We start from the raw sequence: 25,511 nt of genomic DNA, 5'->3' as shown, positions 1-25,511 counted from the left end.
TCCCATAGAACTTTCCCCTGTCAGACCAGGGAAAATGAATCTTTGGGTCCATTTAGTTTTCACTTTAGCAGCCTGGGAAGGTATTTTCCTACCCGTGAACACATTGCAGAATCAAAAGATTTATTGTTTTACATCTGTTTTCTAAGTGTCTGTTTATTCGCAGGTGTCCGGTCCCAGATCCAGCTGGTGGAGTCCGGAGGGGATGTGAAAAAGCCTGGAGAGTCTCTCCGCCTCTCCTGCAAAGCCTCCGGGTTCGCCTTCAGCAGTCACTGGATGAGCTGGGTCCGCCAGGCTCCCGGGAAGGGGCTGGAATATGTCTCTGAGATTAGCACGGATAGTAGCACCACACGCTATGCAGACTCGGTTAAAGGGCGATTCACCATCTCCAGGGATAATTCCAACAGCCTCGTGTACCTGCAAATGACCGGCCTGAGAGCCGAGGACACCGCCCGGTATTACTGTGCAAGTGATATTATTTTTACACAATGACACAAACCTACTTGTGGTAATACAAAAACCCAGGCTGCGGAATCCCCCTTTCCCCGCTCGCCACACGAGGGCAGCAGATGCACAAACAGCTCCGCACGAGGCACAGCAGTGACACCTGGCATGGAGTAATGAGAACCTGCTAGCAGGTGTTAACCCTTTCCTTCCCTTGCAGCGTCACCCATGGCGGCACCAGGCCCAGCTCAGCCTGTGGTGCAGGGATCACCGAGATCCTGGACCCAGCCCGCTCCGCTCCCCCTGGAACGGGGCAGGGCTGGGGTTCTGAAGATGGCATTCCGGCATTCCTGACCTCAATGGGGGGAGCGAAGGAGCCAACCCACAATAGATTTCCCAGATTTAATACAGCGACCAGGGAGAGAAGCCCCCCAACCCTCAGACTTTGTGCACCAATAACGCGGGGATTGCGCTGAGGCCCAGCTGGGATGCTGTGCCGCGAGGTTGGCTGGAATCGCTCCGGGAGAGGCTGTGACGCAGGTAGAAGCAGAGACCCATAGGTGAGAGGTGAGGGGGCACCAGGATCAGAGAGCCCAAGGCTCGAGGCGGTTCCTGGTGTCTGCTGCTCCAGGCGTCTCATTTTTCTTGTGAGTGCATGTCCGGACCAGCCCAGGTCAGATGAAATCGGGGAATGTTTACAGAGTAAACCGGTGACACCCAGGCTTTCAAAAAGAGCAGAGGGACCGTAGAGGGACACTTCTGGCTGGGGGGGGGGAGCGGGGGAGCTTAGACCTCCCTGCTTTGTTTCTGGGAACCAGCCACCCCACTGGGACCCACCATGGCCCCAAAGGAGAGTAACTTCTCCCCTCCCCCAATCCCCCCTCATTTCCTCTCTCCCTCCCACCCGGGGCCCACCAGCCGAATGTCACAGTTCACTTTCTTCCCCCGTGTCTGATTCTGCCTCATTGTCCCTGTCCCAGTTTTTACAACAATGTCAGTAGTTTGAGGTGCAGGGAGGTGGATAATGTCCCTTTAACCCCGGTAACCTTAATCTTCTCCTTTCGCACCAACCCGCCCCCTCGTCCAGCGAGCCGGGGGCTGCCCTGCCCCGTGCTCACCGCAGGGCTGTATCATCCCTGTTCACACAGCAGCGGGGGCAGGGCCGGCTCTAGGTTTTTTGCTGCCCCAAGCAAAAAAAAAATTTGGCTGCCCCCACCCAGTCCTGGGCTCTCCCCCCCCCACACCAGTGCCCTCCCCCACCTGTCCCCACTGCCACCCCAGCCCTGGGCTCTCTCCCCCCTGAGAACGTGACCACCTCGTTCACCACAGCAATCCCCATTAACACTTGCAGTGGGATCAAACCGTTTCGCCTATTTTCATTTCACTTTAGCATAAATCTCGCCCCCCATCCCCTGCACCCCGTCTTTAGTGCTCCAAATGCACACGGAAGGCACAGGGACTAACCCTCAAACCTGGAAAGGGATGGGGATCTAGGAAGGAGGGTTCAGGCAGGGGAGCAGTTGTGGTGGTGCTTGGGGGCTCCACACTGGCAGAGAAGCGGGGTGTGCTGTACTCGTGGAGGAGGAGAGGGGGGTGTCAGGAGGGTTGTGGGAGAAGAGGTGCGGGGGGAGAGGGCTGGGGGAGGCTACAAGGGGAAGGGGTGCGGGTGAAGGAGCGATGGGGGAGGTACAAGTGGAGAGGCTGTGAGCGGGATGGGGGGTGAAAGGGCTGAGAGGGGCAGGTGCTGCCAGCTGCTTCCCCAGCCCTGTGCAGGCAGAGTCGAGAGGACGGACACTGACCCCGAGGTGCCCGAGCCGTGGGGGTCCCCCGGTGGGGCATTATCCCCGGCTGCCCTGCTCAGAGCTGGGCTCTGCCTCTCCCCGCCCTGGCACTGTGGGTTGCAATACTATAGAATACTATGTTCTCATGGGGGCCCCTGCAGGGCCCGGGGTCTGGGGAAAATTGCCCCACTTGCCCCCTCTCCCCCAGGCAGCCCTGGTTCCTAGTTCTCTCCCAGAGCTCCAAGTTAATTTTCCTCATTATGTGGCAAATCTCCACAGGCATCTCTGAGTCTCCCGTGGCCAAATAACGTTGCTGTAATCCAGCCCCAAAATTTCCTTCGGGGGAATCGAGCACCTTCCAAACATCTCTTTATTTTCCCTTTGTCAAAAATGTATTTAGCATCCCACCGCACTGTGCCTGGCGCTGCACAAACACACGGGCTGGAATAATCTGACTCCCTCCCTCTGAGTCCTACTGCATGTAACACATCACATCAGATTTTGTTTCTCTTAAAAGGAGGAGAATATGCAAATACGGAATAAAGAATATTCAAATTCCCCTTCAACCCCCCCGCCCCCCTTCCCCCGCCCAGGTTGCTCCCGTAGAGATAATCCAGAACCACTTGTGTCTGTGCATTTATCAGCCAATTCCCCTGAGAACTTTCCCCTCCAACACCAGGGAAAATGGTCCTTTGGCTCCGTTTGTTTTTCATTGTAGCCGCTTTAGAAGGTATTTTAGCCCCGTAACTGCGCTGGAGGAACAGGGAACATTACACTGTTGCCACTGAAATTGGAGTAATTTGAAACCTGTCTTTATTCTCAGGTGTCCAGTCGCAGGTGCAGCTGGTGGAGTCCGGAGGGGATGTGAAAAAGCCCGGAAACTCTCTCCGCCTCTCCTGCAAAGGTTCCGGGTTCGCCTTCAGCAGCCACCGGATGAGCTGGGTCCGACAGGCTCCCGGGAAGGGGCTGGAGTGGGTCGCCTACATTTACAGCACCAGCATATACTACAGTGACTCAGTAAAAGGGCGATTCACCGTCACCAGTGATGACCCCAACAGTCTGTTGTTCCTGGAAATGACCGGCCTGAAGCCCGAGGACACCGCCCGGTATCACTGTGCGGGATTCACAGTGAGGGGAAGCCGGGCTGAGCTCAGACAAAAACCTCCCACTGCGATTAGCACAGAAACTCCCGGCTGCTTTGATGCCGCCTGTCCAGCTGCTGGGGTTCTCACCAGCGAGTCAGTCTGTTCGGTTTGGAACGGTTCGGATTCACCGGCTGCTTTAGGCAACCCTAGGGCCACAGAAAGCAGGATCCAGGGACCGGCCCTTTCTCACCGGGACTGGGGGGATTTACACTCAGCCCCATCAATTACCCTGCCTGGCCGGAGTCTCAGTCCTACCCCGAAGGACTCTGCCGGACGAGCACCGAGCATTCCCCTTTCACTGCAGCCCCTGCTGCTGTTTGTAGGGCAATCGCCTCATCTTGCCCAGGTTTGGTACCTGTGTAATCAGGGGTGGCAGGGCCCAGGCCCTTCCCTCCTTTGCCGCAAGCCAGCCTGATGCAGGGAAGCAGCGCTGTCCCGCTGAGACGGCTCCATTAGGAGAGTTTATTTGGGGGCACGGCAGGGTAGTTGCTGGCCCGCTGGGCTGCTCTTGGGACACGTGGGCTCTAATCCCAGTTCTGCAAAAACTTGGCAGCCTGAGTCCAGAAGAGACCCCCGCCCTGTATTTACCGTGCAGACAGCAGAGGGAAAGGAAACCAACCTGACCTCTGCCAAAAGCTTCCTCCCCAACTGCATGAGAATGTATCTCCCGGTGGTGCTCAAGGGCTGCAAGGAACAACGAGCCCATTCGGTACAAAGTATCAGAGTGGTAGCCGTGTTAGTCTGGTTCTGTAAAAGCAGCAAAGAATCCTGTGGCACCTTATAGACTAACAGACGTTTTGCAGCATGAGCTTTCGTGGGTGAATACCCACTTCTTCGGATGCAAAGGAGAGTAAACAAACCCAGTGGTTTAATTTCACTTTCTTCCCCATGCTTCATTTCACAGCTGCATATACAAATATAGATGTGTAATGCCCACATCTCCAATACTGTGCACACTGGGTAAGAATGGTATCCCTAGCCTCTGTTCATCAGAGGATACAGATGGATGGTGGGAGAGAGATCATTTGATCATTGCTTGTTAGGTTCACTCCCTCTGGGGCACCTGGCATTGGCCACTGTCGGTAGACAGATACTGGGCTAGATGGACCTTTGGTCTGACCCAGTACGGCCGTTCTTATGTTATGTTCTTATGTGGTCCCCTCATCTCAAAAAAGATATACTGGTCTGGCATTAGAAAAGGTTCAGAGAAGGACAACTAAAATTATTAGGGGGGTTGGAATGGGTCCCATATGAGGAGAGATTAAAGAGGCTAGGACTCTTCAGCTTGGAAAAGAGGAGACTAAGGGGGAATATGATAGAGGTCTATAAAATCATGAGTGATGTGGAGAAAGTGAATAAGGAAAAGTTATTTAACTGTTTCCACATTATAAGAACTAGGGGCCACCAAATGAAATTATTATTACTAATATTGACATTTTTATTATTAGTGTTGGAGTTGGGAGTGGCTGTGGTCCAAGCACCTAAGTCCAGGGGTGACCAACCTGAGCCTGAGAAGGAGCCAGAATTTACCAATGTACATTGCCAAAGAGCCCCAGTAACACATCATCACCCCCCCACATGAGCTCCCCCCAGTTGCCAGCGCCTCCCCCTCCACCCCCCCCCCCCGCCCCGCATGTCTCCTGCTTGCCGTGATCAGCTGTTTTACATGCAGGAGGCTCTGAGAGGGGATGAAGAGGGGGGAGGGCACAGGACGTTCGCAGGAAGAGGTGGGGGGCATTGGAGGATGGGATGGAGTGGGGACAGGGCCCAGGGCAGAGCAGGGGGTTAAGCAGTGAGCACCCCCCCATTGGAAAGTTGGTGTCTGTAGCTCCAGCCCTGGAGTCAGTGCCTATGCAAGGAGCTGCATATTAACCTCTGAAGAGCACTGTTCCCTGTAAACTGTGCATGTGTGCGTGTGCGCACAGATCCAAACCCCCACGCACATGGCGAAACACAGTGCACACAAAAAATGAAATACTACATCAGAGTGAGGCTGAAATATCATTTATGGGTAACTTTCGACATTGTTCGCCCGCCATCTGTCAACACAGCCGGATTCTACTAGCTGGCAAGAGACGGAAAGGATAAGGAGGGCAATGAATCGTACCCCTCTCCACCAGCATTTTGAACATGGAATGTTGATCACATCAGGACGGTTGGGACCCACACATCTCCCTGTAGTCTGTTCATTTGCCTGTGTACAAACTCAAGTACATGCGAATCAGTCAAATTGCTTGGCCATAGTTGGTAAGGAACTGCAAAGATTTCCCTGAAATGAACAGTGTTGTTTTCGTGATTGAAACCTTTCAAGGGCATTTGACTTCATACATTTACTCAGGATGTTTTACCATTTTCCCACGGTTTTTTGCCCCATTTTTTTGCTACCCACAAACTTCCGGTATCCTGATCTGAATGATCTCCTGTTTGCCCCTTTTGTCAAGTCACACTGTTCAGCGCATTGAAATAGTAGCCATATAATAAAAGTATTAATTTTAAATAAACCAATCTGGTAAAAAATCAAGCCCAAAATGTCACTTTCTAGTGGTCTAAAGCATAAAAGAACAGCGACTTCATTTAAATCTGGATGGCTGGAGGAGACTATAGAGAGGGTTACACCGAAGTCACATAGTGTAATGCTTGTTAAACTCTGTGAAATATTCACATGTGATGAGGACAATGGAGTGGTTTGTGTATATTGTCGAGATGCCAGAGGTTCGGGAGAATATTCAACAGGAAGAATGTGGAAAAACATATGGAAGTTGGATTTCTTAAAGTGATCCGCCACTTCCACAGACAATTCTATACCTGCACGTGACCAGCCTGAAACCCGAGGACACCGCCTTGTATCACAGTGTTAGAGAAAGACACTGTGAGGCGAAGCCGGGCTGAGCTCAGACAAAAACCACCTGTTGCGGTCAGCAAGGGAAGTCCCAGCTGGTTTGACACTGACAGTCCGGGCGTTGGGCTCTCACAGGAGACAACAGTGTGTTCCCTTAGAAATGGTTAACATTTACTCAGCTCTTCAGCCAGGTCTAGTGGCACACACAGCAGAGATCTCGAGGCCGGCACCTCCTCCCTGGAATAGGGGAGTGACATGCTGGGTCCCATAAACCTTTATATGCTTCATAATAGATTCTATTGAGCCAAAGAAAGGGCCAAAATTTTCCCCATGTGAACCCCCATTTTCTGTCTGCTGGGAAAAACCAGGATAAAGAAAAACATGGACCAGGACAACCAGCAAAGAGCAGAGGACTGCTCCCCAAAACACTGTTGATCAGTGCCGTAGAGCTGTGTAATTTCTGCTTAAAAGGCTATTAAATAGGTTATGTAATTATCTGACTCCCTTCCCACCCATTGTCTCATTTCTCTTGGCCTCAGGCTGCTCATGAGCCATAGCACACTGGACTTAATGACTTCCGGAGATCCCTTTCCAGTCCTACTTTTCTGTGATTCTATGATCTGTTTATTGATTGATCCATCACTGATGGATACTACCCCCCCCAACACACACACACTTTTGGTCATAGAGGTCAGAACTCGCGCTGGAGACAGTGTCTCTTATATTTATAAGTGTCTATGCAAACTAATAACCAAATGCCCACTTTCGAAACCTGCCATGCCTCCTGTGATAAATGGGGGGCTGGGGTAGCTCCCTTTTATGGACACTGAGCCAGTCAGTTAGCTATAAAATCCTTCTTGGCAGCTGTTCTCTCCTTGCTTTACCTGTAAAGGGTTGAAAAGTCTCACTGCTGTGCATAGGTAAAAGGAAGTGAGTGGGCACCTGGCCAAAAGAGCGAATGGGAAGGCTAGAACTTTTTTTAATTGATAAAAAAACCCTCCCCCTTTGTCGGTCTGTCTTTTATTCTTTTGACTCCACAGGCAGAAAGGGCAGCAGCTATGCTGTAAGAAGCTTGGGGCCAGGTATGAAAAATCATCAGTATCATACCAAGAAACTATTAATTCAAAACCCCAGATATGTAAGTAGATCAGGACATGTCTAGGAAGACATGATTAGGTTTGTTTCTTTTTATTTCTTTATGGCTTGTGGATTCCTCTGTGCTAACCCCAGGTGTTTTGCTTGGTAACATTTAAGCTGGACTCCAGGAAAGCTATTCTTGGTGCTTAATCATTGTTGCTCTTTTAAAACCTAGCAATAGCCTGAGATTCCAGATGTCTTTTCTTTCTTTCTTTTTTTAAATAAAATTTATCTTTTTAAGAACATGATTGGATTTCTGTGTCTTAAGAGGTTTGTGCACATGTTTTTTAATTAGCTAGTGGCAACATCTGATTCTTTTTTCTTTTCCTTTCTCAGCTCTTCCAGGGCGTGTGGGGTGTGAAAGGGCTTGAGGGTACCCCACAGGGAGGAATTCCTAAGTGCACCTTCCTGGGCTCTCAAAGGGGTTCTGCACTTGGGTGGTGGCAGCATCTACCAACCCAAGGTCAGAGAAAAGCTGCAACCTTGGGAGTTTAACACAAGCCTGGAGTGGCCAGCAGGGGCGGCTCTAGCTTTTTTGCTGCACCAAGCACGGCAGGCAGGCTGCCTTTGGTGCTTGCCTGCGGGAGGTCCTCGGACCCGCGTATTCGGCAGCTTGCCTGTGGGAGGTCTGCCAGTCCCGCGGCTTCGGCGTACCCACCGCCGAATTGACGCTGAATCCGTGGGACTGGCAGACCTCCTGCAGGCGTGCCACCAAAGACTGCCTGACTGCCGCCCTCCAGGGACCGGCAGGGTGCCCGCCACCGCTTGCTGCCCCAGGCACGTGCTTGGAGCACTGGTGCCTGGAGCCGCCGCTGGTGGCCAGTATTAATTTTTATAGTCCTTGTGGGCCCCCACCTTCTGTACTTGCAGTGCCAGAGTGGGGAATCAGTCTTGATACCTATGTCCTTGAATCTCCCTGTATACAGGGGCTCTGGCTTCTCTACAGTTTCTCATTTACTCCCCATCCTTGGACACATTCATTTCTCCACCTCCAGGAAGATGAGATTTTGGTCACGTTATCAACTTCCCAAGGAAAACTTTAGCCTCTCTAAAGGCTGTAGGAAGTAACCTATGTTACCATAGCCACCCAAATTATTGCTTCTTTTCTTTATTTCTTTGGGATCTTTTAACAGAAACAGCAGATAACGGTGAGCAGTTTATACAAATATAAAACTTCTCTGAAGTGCCCCGCCCCCTCCTTTCCCACCAGTCACAATCTCTCTGCCCCTCAAGGAGTGGTGGAATTATTTTTGATATATTTAAGTAGTCTTTTTATTGATTCATTACAGCCCCAAACCATACCCTTTACGAAAAACACAACCAAAACAATGAAGAGGAAGCTTACAGGGAATGTGGGTAGGAGAGGCAAGAATCTATAGCAGGCTAAAAAACACAAAAACACTCCTTCCTCCATAGAACAGCATGATACAATAATACAACTACCCGTTGGATTCCAAATGAGAAGCCTGAGATCTGACCGCACTGCTTTGTGTTACTGTGCCAGTTAGGGACACCTGGGTGATCCAGCCTATTATAAATATACAGAAATGGATTTCTGCTACAGGTGAAAATTAACCTTTCCACCATCTTTCCTCTGTTCCGGTACATTATCACTCGGGAATCAGTTAAAAGAAAATAGTTGTATTTACACGAGTGTTTTTTAAAGGGAATTGGAGGAATTAGGCCTTTAATTCCCATTGATGCTGGAATGCAGGGCTTACTGAGTGCCTGACTCCCTGAGGTTCCTTTGACAATCACAGCAGCAGTGAAGGGTCAGAAAGGCGCTTATACACTTCATTGAAAATGCACAATGCAGCCAGAGACTGTTTGGGGGTGAAAACTGCAGACGAGCTATAAACTCTGGCTCTGATTTATAAAGGAGCCTAAGAGAGTTAGGTGCCAAAATCCTTGTGATGGTCAGGGGGAGTTGGGAACCTAACTCCATTATCCTCCATTGGAATTGCAAGTCTACAGCTCTACTTCCAATCCCATCTAAAAAGAGAGGATACATTGTCACACATATCTGACTCCAATAACCACAGGTACTTTCATTTTCATCTGTCCTGCCAGGTAGGTAGCCAAATATTCTTGTCTCTCAGGGGTGATCCAAAGCCACTCAGGCCAGAGAGGACATTTCCTTTGACCACAAAAGATTTTGGTTCAACCTCTAGCCATTAATGCCTCGGAATGGGAGGTCATTGACCTCCTGTCATTATTTCTCTGCTGCAACGGAGGTAGAACATCACATCACTGGTTGGAAACATATAGCAATGGAGAAGTCTGACTCCTTCTATCTGAACTCCAGTGCAGGTATTCAGAACATCAATAGAAGGGGTTTGTGTCTCTTATAAGAAGCGGGATATGCAAATAGAGGCGACACTTTCCTGTTTAAATTTGTCTCACTCTGCCAAGGCTGCACCCACAGAGATAATCCAGAGCTCTGCAATTGTGCAGTTACCAACCAATCCCCGGCCCTGAGAACTTCCCCTTCAATCACTGGGGGAAATGGGACCTTGGATTCACTCACTTTTTGCTATAACATCTTTTAAAGATAGTTTTGTACCCTCAGTAATTTGCAGAGTCATCAGAAGAACAACTGCAAGGATTAAACACCAAGAATAGTTTTATTGGTGTCAAGTTTAAAGGTGACAATTGAATGTTCACTCTTTTTATACTAACATCTATAAAGCGTCTTTATTCCCGGGTGCCCGGTCTCAGGTGCCGCTAGTAGAGTCCGGAGGGGATGTATAAAAGCCTGGAAACTCTCTCCGCCTCTCCTGCAAAGCCTCCGGGTTCAGATTAGAAGACTATGGATATGGACTGGGTCCATCAGGCTCCTGGGAAGAGTCTTGAGTGGTTGGCTAGGGTTAACTCCCCAAGTGGATAGAGCCAATGGCATTTTCAGGCTGTCCAAGGGCAAGTCACCATCTCCAGAAACAATTCCGTCAACACGGTATATTTGCAAATGACTGTCCTGAAACCCGAGGACATTGCCCTGTATTACTGTGCCAGAGACACAGCGAGGGGGAGCTAGTCTGAGCTGAAACAAAAACCTCTTCCTGAAGAGAGGATCATTGACTGGAAGTGTCAAGGCTGATTCCCCACTCTGGGACTCCGAGTGCAGAAGGTGAGAGCCTGCAAGGACCCTAAAAATTAACACTGGCCACTCCCTGCTTGTATTAAACTCCCAAGGTCACAGCTTTACCTGGCCTTGGGTTAGTAGAGCTGACACCACCCAAGAGCAGAACCCCTTTCAGAGCCCAGGAAGGCGCACTTGGGAATTCCTCCCTGGGAGGTACACCCAGGCCTTTTCACACACACCCTGAAGAGCTGAGAAAGGAAAAGATAAAAATAAAAAATCAGCTGTTGCCACCAGCTAACTAAAAAAAAAAGTTCACAAACCTCTGAAGACCCAGAAATCCAACCATGTTCTTTAAAAAGGTAATTTAGAAAAAAAAGAGGGGGGGGGGGGATAAAAGAAAAGAAAAATACATCCGGGCACTCAGGCTATTGCTAGATTTTAAAAGAACAACTGCCAGGATTAAGAACCAAGAATAACTTTCTTGGGGTCCAGCTTAAAGGTTACAACAAGGAAACTAAAGCACCTGGGGTTAGCACAGAGGAATCCACAAACCAAAATAAGAAAATCTCTGGTTGTGTCATTCTAACATTTCTACTTCCATATCTGGGGTTCCAAATGAGCAGTTTCTAGGTATGATACTGATGATTTTTTATACCTGGGCCCAAGCTTCTTACAGCAAAGCTGCTGCCCTGTCCCCCTGCAGCGAGAGAACAAAAGACCCCTACACCCAGCAGTTTGTCACAATTTGAAAGGGTTCAGCTTCCCTATTGGTTCCCCTGGCCAGGTGCCAACTCACATTAAGTTTACCTCTTAACCCTTTACAGGTAAGGCAATTAGGGTACAGCTGCTAAGGAGGATTCTGTAGCTAAGTGCATGGTTGGGGAGTTACACAAGGATGCTAACCCCCCCCCTCACATTTATCGCAGGAAGGGAGGGAGTCTGTGATAAAGGACTTTCTTTGTAAAGGGGCCAACACAAAGGCCTTTGCACCTACTGAACCCCACCTAAGCCGCCTGTGGCTGCGTAACTTTTATTCTTTGTCTGTGGCACTAAGCAACTTGACTCCAATATCCTTTTGATCATTATAACCTGGAGAATAAGTTTCATGAACCATCTTTATAAACTCTTTCCATACTCATTCTCCAAATCATCCTGCAAAGGAATGGCTCGGTGATATAAATAATTGCTCGTATGTAACATTGGCCACAGCACTGAAGGGAATAAAGACAGAGATTAGATAGATAGAGGGGGTGGATGGGGATGGATAGATAGAGGGGGTGGATGGGGATAGATAGATAGATAAATGGGGTGGATGGGGATAGACAGACAGAGGGGGTGGATGGGGATGGATAGATCACTCAACTGCTTTCATTTAGTGGTTATATATTTTCAAATTAAAAGGTGCAAAGGAAATGCAGTTAGTGGACTCTGTGACCCACCTGCCGTTACATTTAACAACACGATTCAGCGTCACACGTCCTGGATCCCATTTTATATTGTCTCCACGCCCCCCCGCCCCCTCCCCCCGGCCCATGCAAATGAGCTCCCCGGGGCTCTGTTCATAGCCCAGTCCCGGCCGCTCACCCCGCTCAGAGCCACCGCCGGGCTTCAGCTTCCCATCCCGCCTGGGGACCGAGCCGCCAGCCGCAGACATGACCCCCAGCCTGGCCATCGCCTTCCTCCTGCTGCTCCCCGCGGGTACGGGCGGGATCTGCGCTGCCGCTCCGCGGCCGGTACCGCGTGTTCCCTAATAACTGCGCCTCCGGAATCACTGCAATATTCCCCCTTTATCTCTGCAGGTGTCTATTCCCAGGTCAGCCTGGTGGAGTCCGGTGGGGGAGTCAGGAAGCCCGGGGAGACCCTCAGACTGACCTGCACCGTGTCCGGATTCTCTCTCACTAGCTACGAGGTGAACTGGGTCCGCCAGCCAGCGGGGAAAGGGCTGGACTGGCTGGGAATTATCTGGACGGGTGGGGGCACTGCTTATAGCAATGCTCTCAAAAATCGCCTCAGCATCACCAAAGACAACTCCAAAAGCCAAGTGTTCCTGCAACTGACCGGCCTGCAGCCCGCAGACACCTCCGTGTATTACTGTGCCAGACACACAGTGAGAGGAAACCTATCAGAGCCCGGCCTAAAACTAACCGTGCAGAGAACCAGCCTTCCCGTGTGACGCGCCGAGAGCAGCAGCTGCCAGCACCGCGGTCTCTCTGCTTGGTTCGTTTTTTGCTTCAGGCAGATTCCTCAGCAAGTTACAAGCGCTTGTGAGTTAAACTCCATATCGCCCGAAATCACACAGTGAATCAGCGACACCGAGCCTGGGAATGGAACCCAGGAGTCCTGACTCCCGAGACCTTGCTCTGCCAATGTGTCTATCATTGTGCTAACAAAGGGAAGGAAAGACCCCAGGGATATTCATACCTAGACTCACGCTATAGCAACTAGATTATTCTTCCCTCCCACCATGGCTGGGGAAATAAACACGGAGTCTTTACACTGGTGCCCGCTGCTGACACTAGAGCCCGGCTGTCATATGGGAGCCAGGAACAGAGCCCAGGCCTTCTGTTTCCTGGAGGACAAAGTCTGAGTCCTTGGCTCAAGGGCTTGTGGACAGAAAGGAAAAAGCCACCAACATCCCACTCTGGAGTCTGGCTCTATGCCTGCAAGGTTGTGAGCGGGCTAAATCTCTCGCCTCTCAGCCCATTGATAAATCTCGGCCAGGGCTGGCTCTAGATCTTTTGCCACCCCGAGCAAAAAACCCTCCCAGAGAGCAACTACCGAAGCAAAAAAAAAAAAAAAAAAAAAAACCTCCTGGAATGCCGCCCCTGGAATTCCGGGTCCCTCCATCCCGCTCTTCCTTTGCGCTGCTGCTGAAGTGCCACCAAAGTGCCAGAAAGGGAGTGCTGGGAACAGAGCCCGGGGCTGGACCAGACAAACGTCTGCAGGGTCTAGTTCTCTTTAAGGTCTTGCCATCCCTACTAATGGGACTGACCCCACTGGCTCCGGTGGAACAATATGTGGGGTAAGGGTTACTAGGCTAGGAAGGGTTTGCCGGGCCACTCTCAAAATCCCAATGGAGCTGAAATCAAGAACCTCTCCGAGCGCAGACCCCACTGTTTCCAATCAGGTTTGCCTCTCTGGGCTCCAGTCCATGTAGGGTTTAAATGGAAATCGGGACCGTTTCCAAGCTACCCAGTTTGCATCAAGCTCAGAAGCCCTCAGTCCTGAATTTCAGGGGTGTGCGAGGGACCAGCACATCTGGGAAGAGGAGAGCACAGAGGGGCTAGCACAGACGTGTCAGCCAATGCAGGGTCCCGTCACTGGGATACCTTGGAACTGCGATGGTTTATAACAGGGATAGGCAACCTTTGGCTGGGCCGGTTTGTTTACCTACTGCTCTGCAGGTTCAGCCCATTGGGCTCCCACTGGCTGTGGTTTGCCGCTCCTGGCCAATGGGGGGAGCGGGAAGCAGCGTGGGCCGAGGGATGTGCTGGCCGCCACTTCCCGCCGCCGCCCCAGTGGCCTTAGCAGCATTATGGGCCGAACCTGCAGCCGCAGCCCGGCCAACCAGTGTGCTTACCCCAGGGCCTGGTGCAAATGTTGCCAATCCCTGTAACGTTTATAAGGTGAGAGCGCAGTAAGGCACCTGAGGGGAGCAGGGCCGCCCTGGGGGCAAGTGGGGCAATCTGCCCCCGGCCCCCACGAGAATACAGGATTCTATAGTATTGCAACTCTTCTTCTTATGGAAGTGGCCCCCAACATTGCTTTGCCCCAGGCCCCCTAATCCTCTGGGCAGCCCTGGGTAAAAAAACCCGATACCTCCCTCCCCCTCCAAAAAACCAAACAAACAAACCCCACTGTCCTTTATGTTTTCACTGTTTAACTCCAGAGAGGGGTGTAGCCCCCTGCAGTTCAAAGCACAGACCCTTCCAGGGCTGCCCAGAGGATTCAGGGGGTCTGGGGTCTTCAGCCGTGAGGGGCCCTGTTCGGCAGTGGGGGGGTCCTTCAGCTCTGCGACCCGCTGTCAAAGTGCCCCAAAGACCCATGGCGGGGGCCCCTGCCACCGAATTACCGAAGACCCGGAGCGGAAGAGGCTCCTGGGGCCCTGAAAAACTCTTGTGGGGGCCCCTGTGGGGCCTGGGGCAAATTGCCCCACTTCCCACCCCCCCAGGCGGCCCTGGACCTTTCTCTGAGCGCTACCAGCTCTCCTCAAACCAGAAGCCTCATTGAGACAAATGGGAAACTCCCAGAGAGGAAAGAAAGCAGCACTTGGCCCTTGACCCACATCTGAACAGTTCAGAGCTTTAGGCCAATTCCACCAATTCCCCAGAATCGCCCCGCACCTCAGAGGGCCCCGTGCCCAGTGAGGATCCCTTCCCTGGCTAGAGGCGCCTTTTCAATTTTAACTCACTTGGCGGCGCTCTGGGTCTTTGGCGGTGCGTCCTTCGCTTGCTCTGGGTCTTCGGCAGCACTTTGGCAGCGGGTCCTTCAGTGCCGCCGGAGATCTGGAGCGAGAGGAGGACCCAGAGCCCCGCCCCCTGAGTACAAGCCCCATGTGGTTTTTTACATTTTTTATAGTCATCCCTGACAGCCCGAGGAAACTGTTCAAATCAGGCCCCACACTTCCTACAGCCGGCCCTGTCTGAACTTCCCAGGACACATTTCCCTCTGCCCCCTGCCTGCACTTTCCAGCGGAGCCGGACATTGCTGGGAAGGCGGATGGGCAGGGAATTCACTCCCAGCCCTCGCTCAGCGCCCCGAGGAATTTTCACCTGCTAGAGAGAGTCTCAGCCCAGTTGGATCCTGGGACCTGACCCCACCCGAGTCACTGACCCCCAGTGACCGGCCGTTCCACAGCCTCGCGGCCCAGGAGTCTCCCACTACCAGGTAACTTCATTATAAGCAGGCCCTGAACACACGTTATGGGGAGCGGTGTCTTTAAAGACATTCACGTCTTCCTTATGCACAGGAAAAATGAGGAACTCGCCGCTCCCCGCGAGAGCCAGACTGGTCTCTGAACCGAGTGCAGTCATTCATACCAGTAAGGGAAGGAGATTGAGTCTCTTATAAGGAGGGGGATATGCAAATAGGGGGGACAGGTTCCTGTTTAAATCTCTCTCTCTCTCCATGCCTAAGCTGTGGGCCTAGAGACAAGCGGTTACCAGCCAACACCCAACACCCCCGTGAGAACTTTCCCCTCCCACACCAGGCAAAATGAGACTTTGGCTGCAATTCCTTTTCATTGTAGCAGCTTGAAGGGTAATTTCTCCCAGTGTCTGTCCCAGGTACCCGTTCCCAGCTGCTGATGGAGTCCGGAGGGGATGTGAAAAAGGCCCGGAGACTCACTCCATCTCCCCTGAAAAGCCTCCGGGTTCACCTTCAGCAGCTACCGGATGCACTGGGTCCGGCAGGGCCCCGGGGAGGGGCTGGAGTGGGTCTCCCTCCTCTATCCGAGTGTGGAACTACACACTACTCCACTCTGTCAAAGGGCGATTCGTCACCCCCAGCGATAATCCCAACAACCTCCTGTATTTGCAAATGAACAGCCCGAGACCGAGGACACCACCCGGTATCACCGTGCCAGAGACACAGCGACGGGAGTCCCAATAGTGTTAATACAAAAAATTCAACCTGCAGAATTTCTTTCTCCAGTGCGCCGCGTGGGGGCAGCAGATTCATACTCAATACAGCTATGGGAAAATTGGTTTTAACCCTATAATTCTCTGGCTATGTCACCCATTGCGGCACAAACCCACTGTGGGCCTGTGGGGGAGAGATCATCACTTCCTGTATGCACCCACACTCCGCTTCTCCTGGGTGTGAGTCACGGTTGGGATTTTCAAAGGAGTCTCGTGGATTTACTTACCCACCTCACATCCGAAGCTCACAATCCAATACCTCAGGTTGTGTAAAGGGGCGGAGCTAAGGAGGAACTCACACTACATTTCCATAACTCCCTACTGTCTGCTGACGGGGAACACCGCAGGTCATAACTATACGAGACAGCACCGAGCCCTTACTAGTGAAGAGAGAAAGAAAGAAAGAAAGATTATACACATACCTATTAACTAAATGATACTTAATGGATGGTGGGAGGGGGCATGGGGATAGATAGATAGATGATCACGCAACTGCGTTCGTTCAGTGATTCTATATTTGCAAATTGAATGGAGGTTTAAAGAGTTGGACTCTCTAACCCACCTGCCACTAGAATTAAGGGCGATGCACTGTCACACACCTCCTGGGCCCCCCATTATATTGTCCCCACCCCCCGGCCCATGCAAATGAGCTCCCCGGGGGCCTGTTCATAGCCCAGACCCGGCCGCTCACCCCGCTCAGAGCCAGCGCCGGGCTTCAGCTTCCCATCCCGCCTGGGGACCGAGCCGCCAGCCGCAGACATGACCCCCAGCCTGGCCATCGCCTTCCTCCTGCTACTCCCCGCGGGTACGGGCGGGACCTGCGCTGCCGCTCCGCGGCCGGTACCGCGTGTTCCCTAATAACTGCGCCTCCGGGAATCACTGCAATATTCCCCATTTATCTCTGCAGGTGTCTATTCCCAGGCCAGCCTGGTGGAGTCCGGAGGGGGAGTCAAGAAACCTGGCGAGACCCTCAGACTGACCTGCACCGTGTCCAGATTCTCTCTCACTAGCTACGCGGTGCAGTGGGCCCGCCAGCCCGTGGGGAAAGGGCTGGACTGGCTGGGAGTTATCTGGAGTGATGGAAGCAATAAGTTTAATGATGCTTTCAAAAATCGGCTCACCATCAGCAGAGACACCTCCCAAAGCCAAGTGTTCCTGCAACTGACCGGCCTGCAGCCCGCAGACACCTCCGTGTACCACTGTGCCGGACACACAGTGAGGGGAAACCTATTACAGCCCCCACTAAAACCAACCTTGCAGAGAAGCAGCCTTCCCGTGTGAGGAGCAGAGAGCAGCAGCTGCCAACACCGCGGTCTCTCTACTTGGTTAATCTTTTGCTTCCAGATTCCACATCTAGTTACAAGCACTTGGGAGTTAAACCCCGAATCACCCAAAGTCACTCAGTGATTCAGAAATACCAGCACTGAGCATGGAACCCAGGAGTCCTGACTCCCAGGGGCCCTGTTCTACCAATTTTTCTATCAGTCTGCTCAGAAGTGAGACGAAAGACCCCAGGAATGTTCATACCTTGACTCAGGCTATATCAACTTGATTATTCTTCCATCCCATGGCTTAGGCAATGAACAAGGAGTCCAGACACTAGAGCCCTACTATTATGTTAGAGGTGGGAACAGAGTCCAGGCCTTCTGTTTCATGGGGGAGAAAGTCTGAGTCATTGGTTCAAGAGCACATTGATAAGAGCAAACAGCCAACACCTCACTCTGGCTCTGTGCCTGCATGGTGCTCAGCGGGATAAATCTCTTCCCCTTCAACCCATTAATAAATCTCTGTGGGTGAAGTTCACCCCAGTGCCAAGAGCCCAGCACAAAGGCCTGACCCCTAGTGAGCCCCACCTATGTATGGTGTGTCCTTTAATATTTCAAAGGCCCGGTCCTGCCCTCTTTACAGGAGCCAACTTCTCTGTTTTTACCACATTTCCCCTAAGGTGTTGCCTTCTCTGCCCAAGATTCAGCCTCATAGAACCAACTCATAACAAAATAAATGTTTACGGAGATCCACTTTTACACGTGCACTCGGCTGCCTCCGTTATACCATCACCTCCAAACACAAGGCATAGTTCACCCAGAGGAATTTCCCAATCCCAGGCAGATGTCAGAGATGAACAATCCAGATTCTCCCCTGCTCTGCCCTATGTGCTCCATTGTTAACCTCTGCAAAGCAGATGGGATGTGATCCTGTTCTGATGCTCAGCGCCTCCTATACTTAAGAACAGGATCAAGTTTCACCTCTCATTTCTAGAGTCGACATCAACTGATGTATAGAACAGGGGCAGAAACCCAATTTGTCAGGTGATCGGAGTCACAACATAAATAACCTGCTGGTGAAGACTCCACAGAAACGGGTTACTAACATTTCACAGGCTGAACTTTATTCATCTCCACCAAGCCCGGGTACATAGAATGTCAACTTCATGAGCCGTTCCCAGGCTTAGAACGAGGGGCTGAACTAGACCAAAATATTGCTTACCATGTATCTCTGCTGTAGGGGAAATTTTCAAAGGTGTAACACAGGCTGGGGCCCTAATACCGTTCACTTTCCATAGGACCTGGGTACCAAGAGTTCTCTGTTAGGGACACTGTTGACTCTTTGATCAAGTATCAGGCGTGTATTAATGACATAGTCACACACTTTCATGTCTGAGCTCCGATTTTGGGATTTAAAGTCTGGGTTTATCAGCCCCTTACTGAGACCAGGATATGCAAATATGGTTACTTAGCTCCCTGCTTAAACCCTGTCCTTCTCCCGACCCTGCAGCTCTGCACTGAGAAGCCAGAGCCTTGTGAGGCCAGGCAGTGAAAGAGTTAATCTCTGAGAACCCCTGACACAGGCAGAGAAATGAGACTTTGGCTCCATCTCCTCCACACTCTCGCTGTTCTCAGAGCTGATTTTCTCTCCAAAACAGTGGAGGGCCCTGAGGTTTCTTCTCAGTCAGAATCTCCCGATTCTTAACATGTCTTGATTTGCAGATGCCCTATCCAAAGTCCAGCTGGTGGAGTCATAGACTCCAAAGGCCTCAAGACACTCTCTGCCTCTCCTGCAAAGTCTCTGGGTTCACTTTCAATGGGTCCTGGCTGGGTTGGGTCCCCCAAAAGAGGATCGGAATGTGGTGTGGCATGATTCCACAGACAGCTCTGGAAGCGACACAGATTCCGCTGATTCGGTGAAAGGGTGATTTACCATCTCCAGGGACAACCACTGTATCTGCACAGGAACAGCTTGAGACACTGAGGCTTCTACTGGAGAAAACACACATACACTCCTCCCACCAATGAGAGGTCACGTAGCGAAATTTAAGGAGAGGAAAATTCAGCCTCATTAAAATATATGTACATAAAATGGCATAAATCGGAGTGTTAGGGTTTTGCCTAAGGTTAGTGTTGTGACATTCTATACCTTAAGGGAGCATCCTGGAACCCCTATATTCCTCATTGCTATATAATCCTTATCCTACATATGAAGCATGCCTTGAAAGGCCTCAGGGAAAGGTTATGATCTGCAGAAAGTCATTTCTCTATCGATAGATGTGTTTCATTAATGCATATGAAGTTATGAGAATTGTGTTGTATGGTGGTCACTAAAACTCACCAACAACGATCCTCCAGCAAGGGAGCTACAATTCTACAATTCATGAGTCACATGCATAAGGCCACACCAGGGGAATTACTCAACCTTGCCTGGATACCAGAAATGGACCCAGACATGCCTGGAATTGTGTTTTCCAAAACTTGTGTTTACCCTCATAGACTGAGAGTATAAAACAGACACAGTGGCCACATGCTTGGCCTTTCTCCTGCCATCACCTACTCTGCAAGCAACTAAGACACTGAGAAGAAGACCAGACTCAAACAGGGGAGATTGGGCCAGATTTTGAGGGTGAAATCTGTATACTAAGTACTGAAATATCCAGTGGGGTGAAAAAAAACTGCTTAGCCTAGTTACTGCCCAGTCTAACAAGGTCGAGAGATTAGACTGTGTGCTTATATTTTATTTCTTTTTGTAATTAACTCTGACTTTTTGCCTATCACTTAATATCACTAAAATCAATCTTTTGTAGTCAATAAACTTCTTTAATTGTTTATCTTTACCAGTGACTTTGCCTGATAAATCTGCACAGCTTTTATAAAGACAGCTGTATATCCACTTTCTATTGATACAGTGGTGAACCAATTAATAAAACTGCAATTCTCATCTTGAGCAGTGCAAGACAGTATATTCCTGAGCTACAGTGCTGGGAGCTGGGGGGATTTGGCTCTGGTGTATTTCTCTGTGTGATTCATGAGTGCCTCTAGGACAGAGGTGGGCAAACTTTTTGGCCTGAGGGCCGCATCTGGATATAGAAATTGTAGGACGGGCCATGAACACTCACAAAATTAACAATTCAGAGATATTAAAATAAACTCTATTTAATAAAGATACATTTTAGTGGAAATAAACATAAAACCTTACTTACTATGATAAATATACCATCATAACAACGGATTATAATAATTAAACCAAACTTAATTCCTTTCCACACCCTCTTTGATTAATGTGAACAATGCAGTTGGTCACCATTTTTTTACAATGGCATGAAAATCCACTGTCAATCTCATTGTGGAAATCTGCAATACCAAGCTGAGATGCTGGTCAGTTAACTGTAGCGAGATTTGTTGTAATTCAGCAGGGAAAATGTTTGTTTGCACACAGAGGTGTAGCCGAAGAAAACTGAGATTTGCTGTGCCACCTTGTGGATATTTGGGAACTTTGTTTCACTCAAGGAGGCATAAAACTCATCCAGTTTTTCTGAATTGTATTTTTCCATCAATGTGGAATCACACTGGAGATCAATGAGCTCCACTTGTAATTCTTGTGGCGCTTTCTTGTAGTCAAATGACAATGGGCATGACAACAGCTCCAGTGTCTTCCCTCTCTTCTCAAAGTTAGAGAATCAACGAGAAAATTCTCTGTGCAAGTCACTCAAAATTTTGCTGTACTTTTCTCTCTGCTCTGGCGACACTTCAGAGTATTACAGTGTTGGAAAGTGAGCAAACACTTTGTCTTTAATTTGTTTTGAAACAAGACTAACTTGGCTTTGAAAGCTGTCACGTGAGAATATAAATTGTGTACAAACACATTCTTTCCTTGCAGGTCTACATTAAGTTCATTTAAATGTGCCAAGATATCCACACCAAAGAGAGGTTGCACACCCAGTTTGAATTCTTTAATTCAGGGAAATCATTTTCTTTCCCCTGCATCTCCAGAAAAGTGCTAAATTCATCTCTGAGCTCCCACACTCACTGCATTACCTTTCCTAGGCTAAGTCAGTGAACATTTGTATGATAAAGTAAGTCCTGGTGTTCAACAGCAGTGTCTTCAAGAAGGGAAATGAACTGCCAATGATTAAGTTCCCTCGCTCTTATGAAGCTCACTATTTCCACTACTGTGCAAAAAACATGATCCATGTCCAGGACATTTTTGCAGAATACAATGCAGAAAAATCACCTCTTTATCAGGGTCATCTTCTTTTACTTTGTCCTGAATTCTTTTTAAAAGTCCTACGTTTTTCCCAGTTAAATTTGGTGATTCATCTGTGGTTACGTTTGCCAGTTTACTCCAGGGGAGCTTCAGATGTTTAAGGCATTTGTATTTTAAAGTAAGTCCTGGTGTTCAGTGCTAGTGTCTTCAAGAAGGAAAATGAACTGCTGATGATTAAGTCCCCTCTGTGATGGGTTGAATCGCAGAAATCCCCTTTGGAACTGCCACCTGATGTGCTGAGACTATATCTGAGCCTCTTTTCCCTGGCAGCTTGGGACATCAGTGCCCTGCCTGTTTGTGCCAGACACACCAGCCTGCTATGAACACAGACCCAGGTCTGAACCACGTCCCCCAAAAGCTGCAGGCTTAACTGAAAACAGCTTAAGAAGTGCTCCTGTCTCCAGCACCCAGACACCCAGCTCCCAATGGGGCTCAAACCCCAAATAAACACATTTTACCCAGTATAAAGCTTATGCAGGGTAAACTCATAAATTGTTCACACTCTATAACACTGAGAGAGAGAGATATGCACAGCTGTTTCCCCCCCATATTAATACATGCTCTGGGTTAATTAATAAGTTAAAAGTGATTTTATTAAATATAAAAAGTAGGATTTAAGTGGTTCCAAGTAATAACAGACAGAACAAAGTGAATTACCAAGCAAAATAAAATAAAACACACAAGTCTAAGCCTAACACAGTAAGAAAGTGATTACAGATGAAATCTCACCCTCAGAGATGTTCCAATAAGCTTCTTTTACAGACTAGCCTCCTTCTAGTCTGGGTCCAGCAATCATGTTTTGTACTCACATTTTGTTCTCTGGGTGCCTCCTGGGCAGAAGGAGAGAGAGGGGGAGATTTAAGTAGAAAGTTGTAACCACTATGTGCATACCCCCCTCCTTATAAGAGACACTATCTTCTAGCCTGCTCTCTAGATTTCATTGACATTTGAGTAAAGGATGTCTTTGCCAGGGAGCCTCATGCTTCAATACCCATTCCCAAATTATAAGCAGGGAGCCTCTCTCTCTTTCTATTTTCAGAATTACAGTCTTGTGGTTGATTTTCTATCGATAATCAATAGCTGATAACTGCTTATCAATAAGTGGTAAGGGTTCTCATTTATGCCTTCTTGCTTATTGATGTTTCATTGTTGTTGGTCTGACATCATCTGATTAAAATATGACCATAGAGATCATTGCTGCAACCACTGTTATATATTTGCAACAAATCTTGTACAAAAAGTGGCTGTCTAGCTGCCCTTCGTGCCTTTTAAAATTGGCTCCAAAAAAAGTTCCCATTCAATGCTGTAAAATTAAATATTTCTCTCTCTCCCTGTCTTCCCTCATCCTAAAATAGGTAATGTTTTCTTAAGTGGTTTTAAATCTCTCACATTTTGGGTGACCATCTTGAAATTCTTAAATGGGACTTTCCTGACAGAATGTGCTGAGTACCCAAACTTTGAAAATGAAGCTCCTTCTAAGGCATCTCAAAAAATCGAACACAATTTGATAGAATTATAATATTTTTTGAAAACTTGGCCTATGTGCAGAGGAGGGAAATTTGATAGTGGCCCTCAAGTTCTCTGTTAAGGACAATGTTGACTCTCTGATTAAGTATCAGGCAGAATATTAAGGATAAAGTCATACAGCCTGTCATAAACATACAGCTACGGGTAGCATAAAATCGCTCTTTACCCTGTAAAGGGTTAATTCCTCTTTTATGTGTAAAGGGTTAAGATGCTCAGATAACCCTGGTGGCAGAGGTGATTCTTTTACCTTTTCTTTAATTAAAATTCTTGTTTTAAGAACCTGATTGATTTTTCATTGTTCTTAACATCCAAGGGTTTGGGTCTGTGTTCACCTGTACCAATTGGTGAGGATATTATTCTCAAGCCTTCCCCAGGAAAGGGCGGGTGCAGGGCTTGGGGGAAGATTTTGGGGGGAATAGGACTCCAGGTGGTCCTTCCCCTCATTCTTTGTCTAAATCACTTGGTAGTGGCAGCAATACTAAGGCAAGGAAGGAATTTGTGCCTTGGGGAAATTTTTAACCAAAGCTGGTAGAAATAAGCTTAGGGGGTCTTTCATGCATGTCCCCACATCTGTACCCCAGAGTTCAGAGTGGGGAAGGAATCCTGACACAACCTTTGTCAAAGTCTCTGGAAATGTCATTGTCATTTCTGAGCTCCAATCTTGGAATTTCAAGTCCATTAGGGGCTGGGTTTCTCAGCCCCTTACTAACTGCAGGATATGCAAATAAAGTTACTCGGCTCCCTGCTTAAACTCTGCCATTCAGGGGCGGCTCCAGGCCCCAGCACGCCAAGCGCGTGCTTGGGGCGGCAGGCAGGCTGCCTTCAGCGTCTTGCCTGTGGAAAGTCCGCTGATCCCGCGGCTTCGGACCTCCGCAGGTAAGCCGCCGAAGGCAGCCTTCCTGCCGTGCTTGGGGCGGCAAAATCCCTAGAGCCACCCCTGCTGCCATTCCCCAAACCCTGCAGCTCTGGAATTGAGAAGCCTGAGTCTTCTGGGTCCGGGCAGTGAAAAAGGAAATCCTCTGAGAACTCCCGGCCCAAGCAGATAAATGATGTTTTGGTTCCATCTCCTCCACAATCTCGCCGCACTCAGAGAAGATTTTCTCTCCCAGAATAGTGGAGACGCCTGAGATGCCTTAGTCAAGAATCTCCTGATTCATATCATGTGTTGATTTGCAGGTGCCTGGAGAAAGGTCCAGCTGGCAAAGTCTGGAGGGGATGTGAAAAAGCTAAGAGATTCTCTCCCTTCTCTTCCAAAGCCTCCGGGTTCGCCTTCAGCAGGTCCTGGCTGGGTGGGATGCTCTGGAAGGGGATTGGAATGGGTCTGCATCATAGACAGATCTAGAAGCATCACAGATAACTCCAGTTCAGTAAAAGGACAATTTACCATCTCCAGGGACAACCACAGAGACCTGTTGTATTGATACATGAACAGACTGAGACATGAGGACATCTCCTGGTATTACTGTGAGAGACTAACTGTAGTAGAAGTGTGATGTTGCACTCCATATGTTTTATGGAAATATGCTTATGAGTGTGAATATGATGTAACTGGAATATGCTTTATGCCAAAGGTCTCTTGTAAGGCATCATAACAAAGGTAACGTACTGAATATATTCATCCTATTGTGTTCATGTATCATGTTTGTATCTGAATCTAGAAATATGAAGTATAACTCTGAGGTCCTATTGTAATTGTGCAAAATGTGGGCCATTAATGGTGGTTTAGAAACTTGATGGCTCCCACTAACTAGGACAATTGGCTGTAAATGGTTTATTTACCTGCAAACCTTCCTGTGTACTGTGGGCCAACCCAAGAAGTATGGAGACTGGGGGGTGTCTTAAAGTGACATGTGACCATGTAACACGATACTGGAATCCATCTGAATCCTTGTACTTTTCCACTGATGAGGCCGCAGTGGGGACAAGCACAGACAAAAGATTCCCACCTTGTGCCAAAGCTATAAAAGTGGTAGAGAAGGAAAAGGAGGCTGCCAGTCATGAGAAAACCCCTGTTTATCACCTGAGATGTCTGCTGGATCTAACGAAGACTGTAGCAGGAGAAAGGATTGGGCCCAGACTAGGAAGGAGTCTAATCTGTGAAAGTAGTTTATTGGAATATCTTTGCAGGTGAGATATTACCTGTAATCAGTTTCTTAATATATTAGTCTTGGGCTAGTTGTTATTACTTGAAAGCACCTAAATCCTACTTTTTACACTTAATAAAATTACTTTTGTTTATTAATAAACTCAGAGTAAGTGATTGGGGGAGCAAACAGCTGTGGATATCTCTCCATCAGTCATATAGAGAGTGAACAATTCACTAATTTACCCTGTATAAGCTTTATGCAGAATAAAATGGATTTATTTGGGGTTTGGATCCCATTG

At 49.0% G+C, this 25,511-nt stretch overlaps 1 protein-coding gene across 1 annotated transcript; it reads left to right on the top strand.

The window, feature by feature from the left end:
• The first annotated feature begins 273 nt into the window (after positions 1–273).
• LOC123347606 lies at positions 274–17,345 on the top strand. Its single transcript, XM_044984915.1, has 6 exons — positions 274–466; positions 3,127–3,279; positions 12,019–12,123; positions 12,225–12,532; positions 16,737–16,869; positions 16,972–17,345. Exons 1-6 carry the CDS (start codon positions 274–276, stop codon positions 17,343–17,345), a joined length of 1,266 nt encoding a protein of 421 aa, XP_044840850.1.
• The last annotated feature ends 8,166 nt before the right edge of the window (positions 17,346–25,511 follow it).

The sequence above is a fragment of the Mauremys mutica genome, chromosome 13, assembly GCF_020497125.1.
Source record: "Mauremys mutica isolate MM-2020 ecotype Southern chromosome 13, ASM2049712v1, whole genome shotgun sequence".
Taxonomy (NCBI): domain Eukaryota; kingdom Metazoa; phylum Chordata; order Testudines; family Geoemydidae; genus Mauremys; species Mauremys mutica.
The sequence above is the reverse complement of the archived record's forward strand: the minus strand, read 5'-3'. Positions and strand labels throughout refer to the sequence as shown.

What these genes read in the sequence shown, in the direction of transcription:
- LOC123347606 (XM_044984915.1), top strand. Translation starts at nt 274, where the DNA reads ATGAGCTGGGTCCGCCAGGCTCCCGGGAAGGGGCTGGAATATGTCTCT. An exon ending in CGCCCGGTATTACTGTGCAA is followed by an intron (nt 467 to 3,126) that starts GTGATATTATTT and finishes TCTCCTGCAAAG; the next exon opens with GTTCCGGGTTCGCCTTCAGC. An exon ending in CCTCCTGCTGCTCCCCGCGG is followed by an intron (nt 12,124 to 12,224) that starts GTACGGGCGGGA and finishes TTATCTCTGCAG; the next exon opens with GTGTCTATTCCCAGGTCAGC.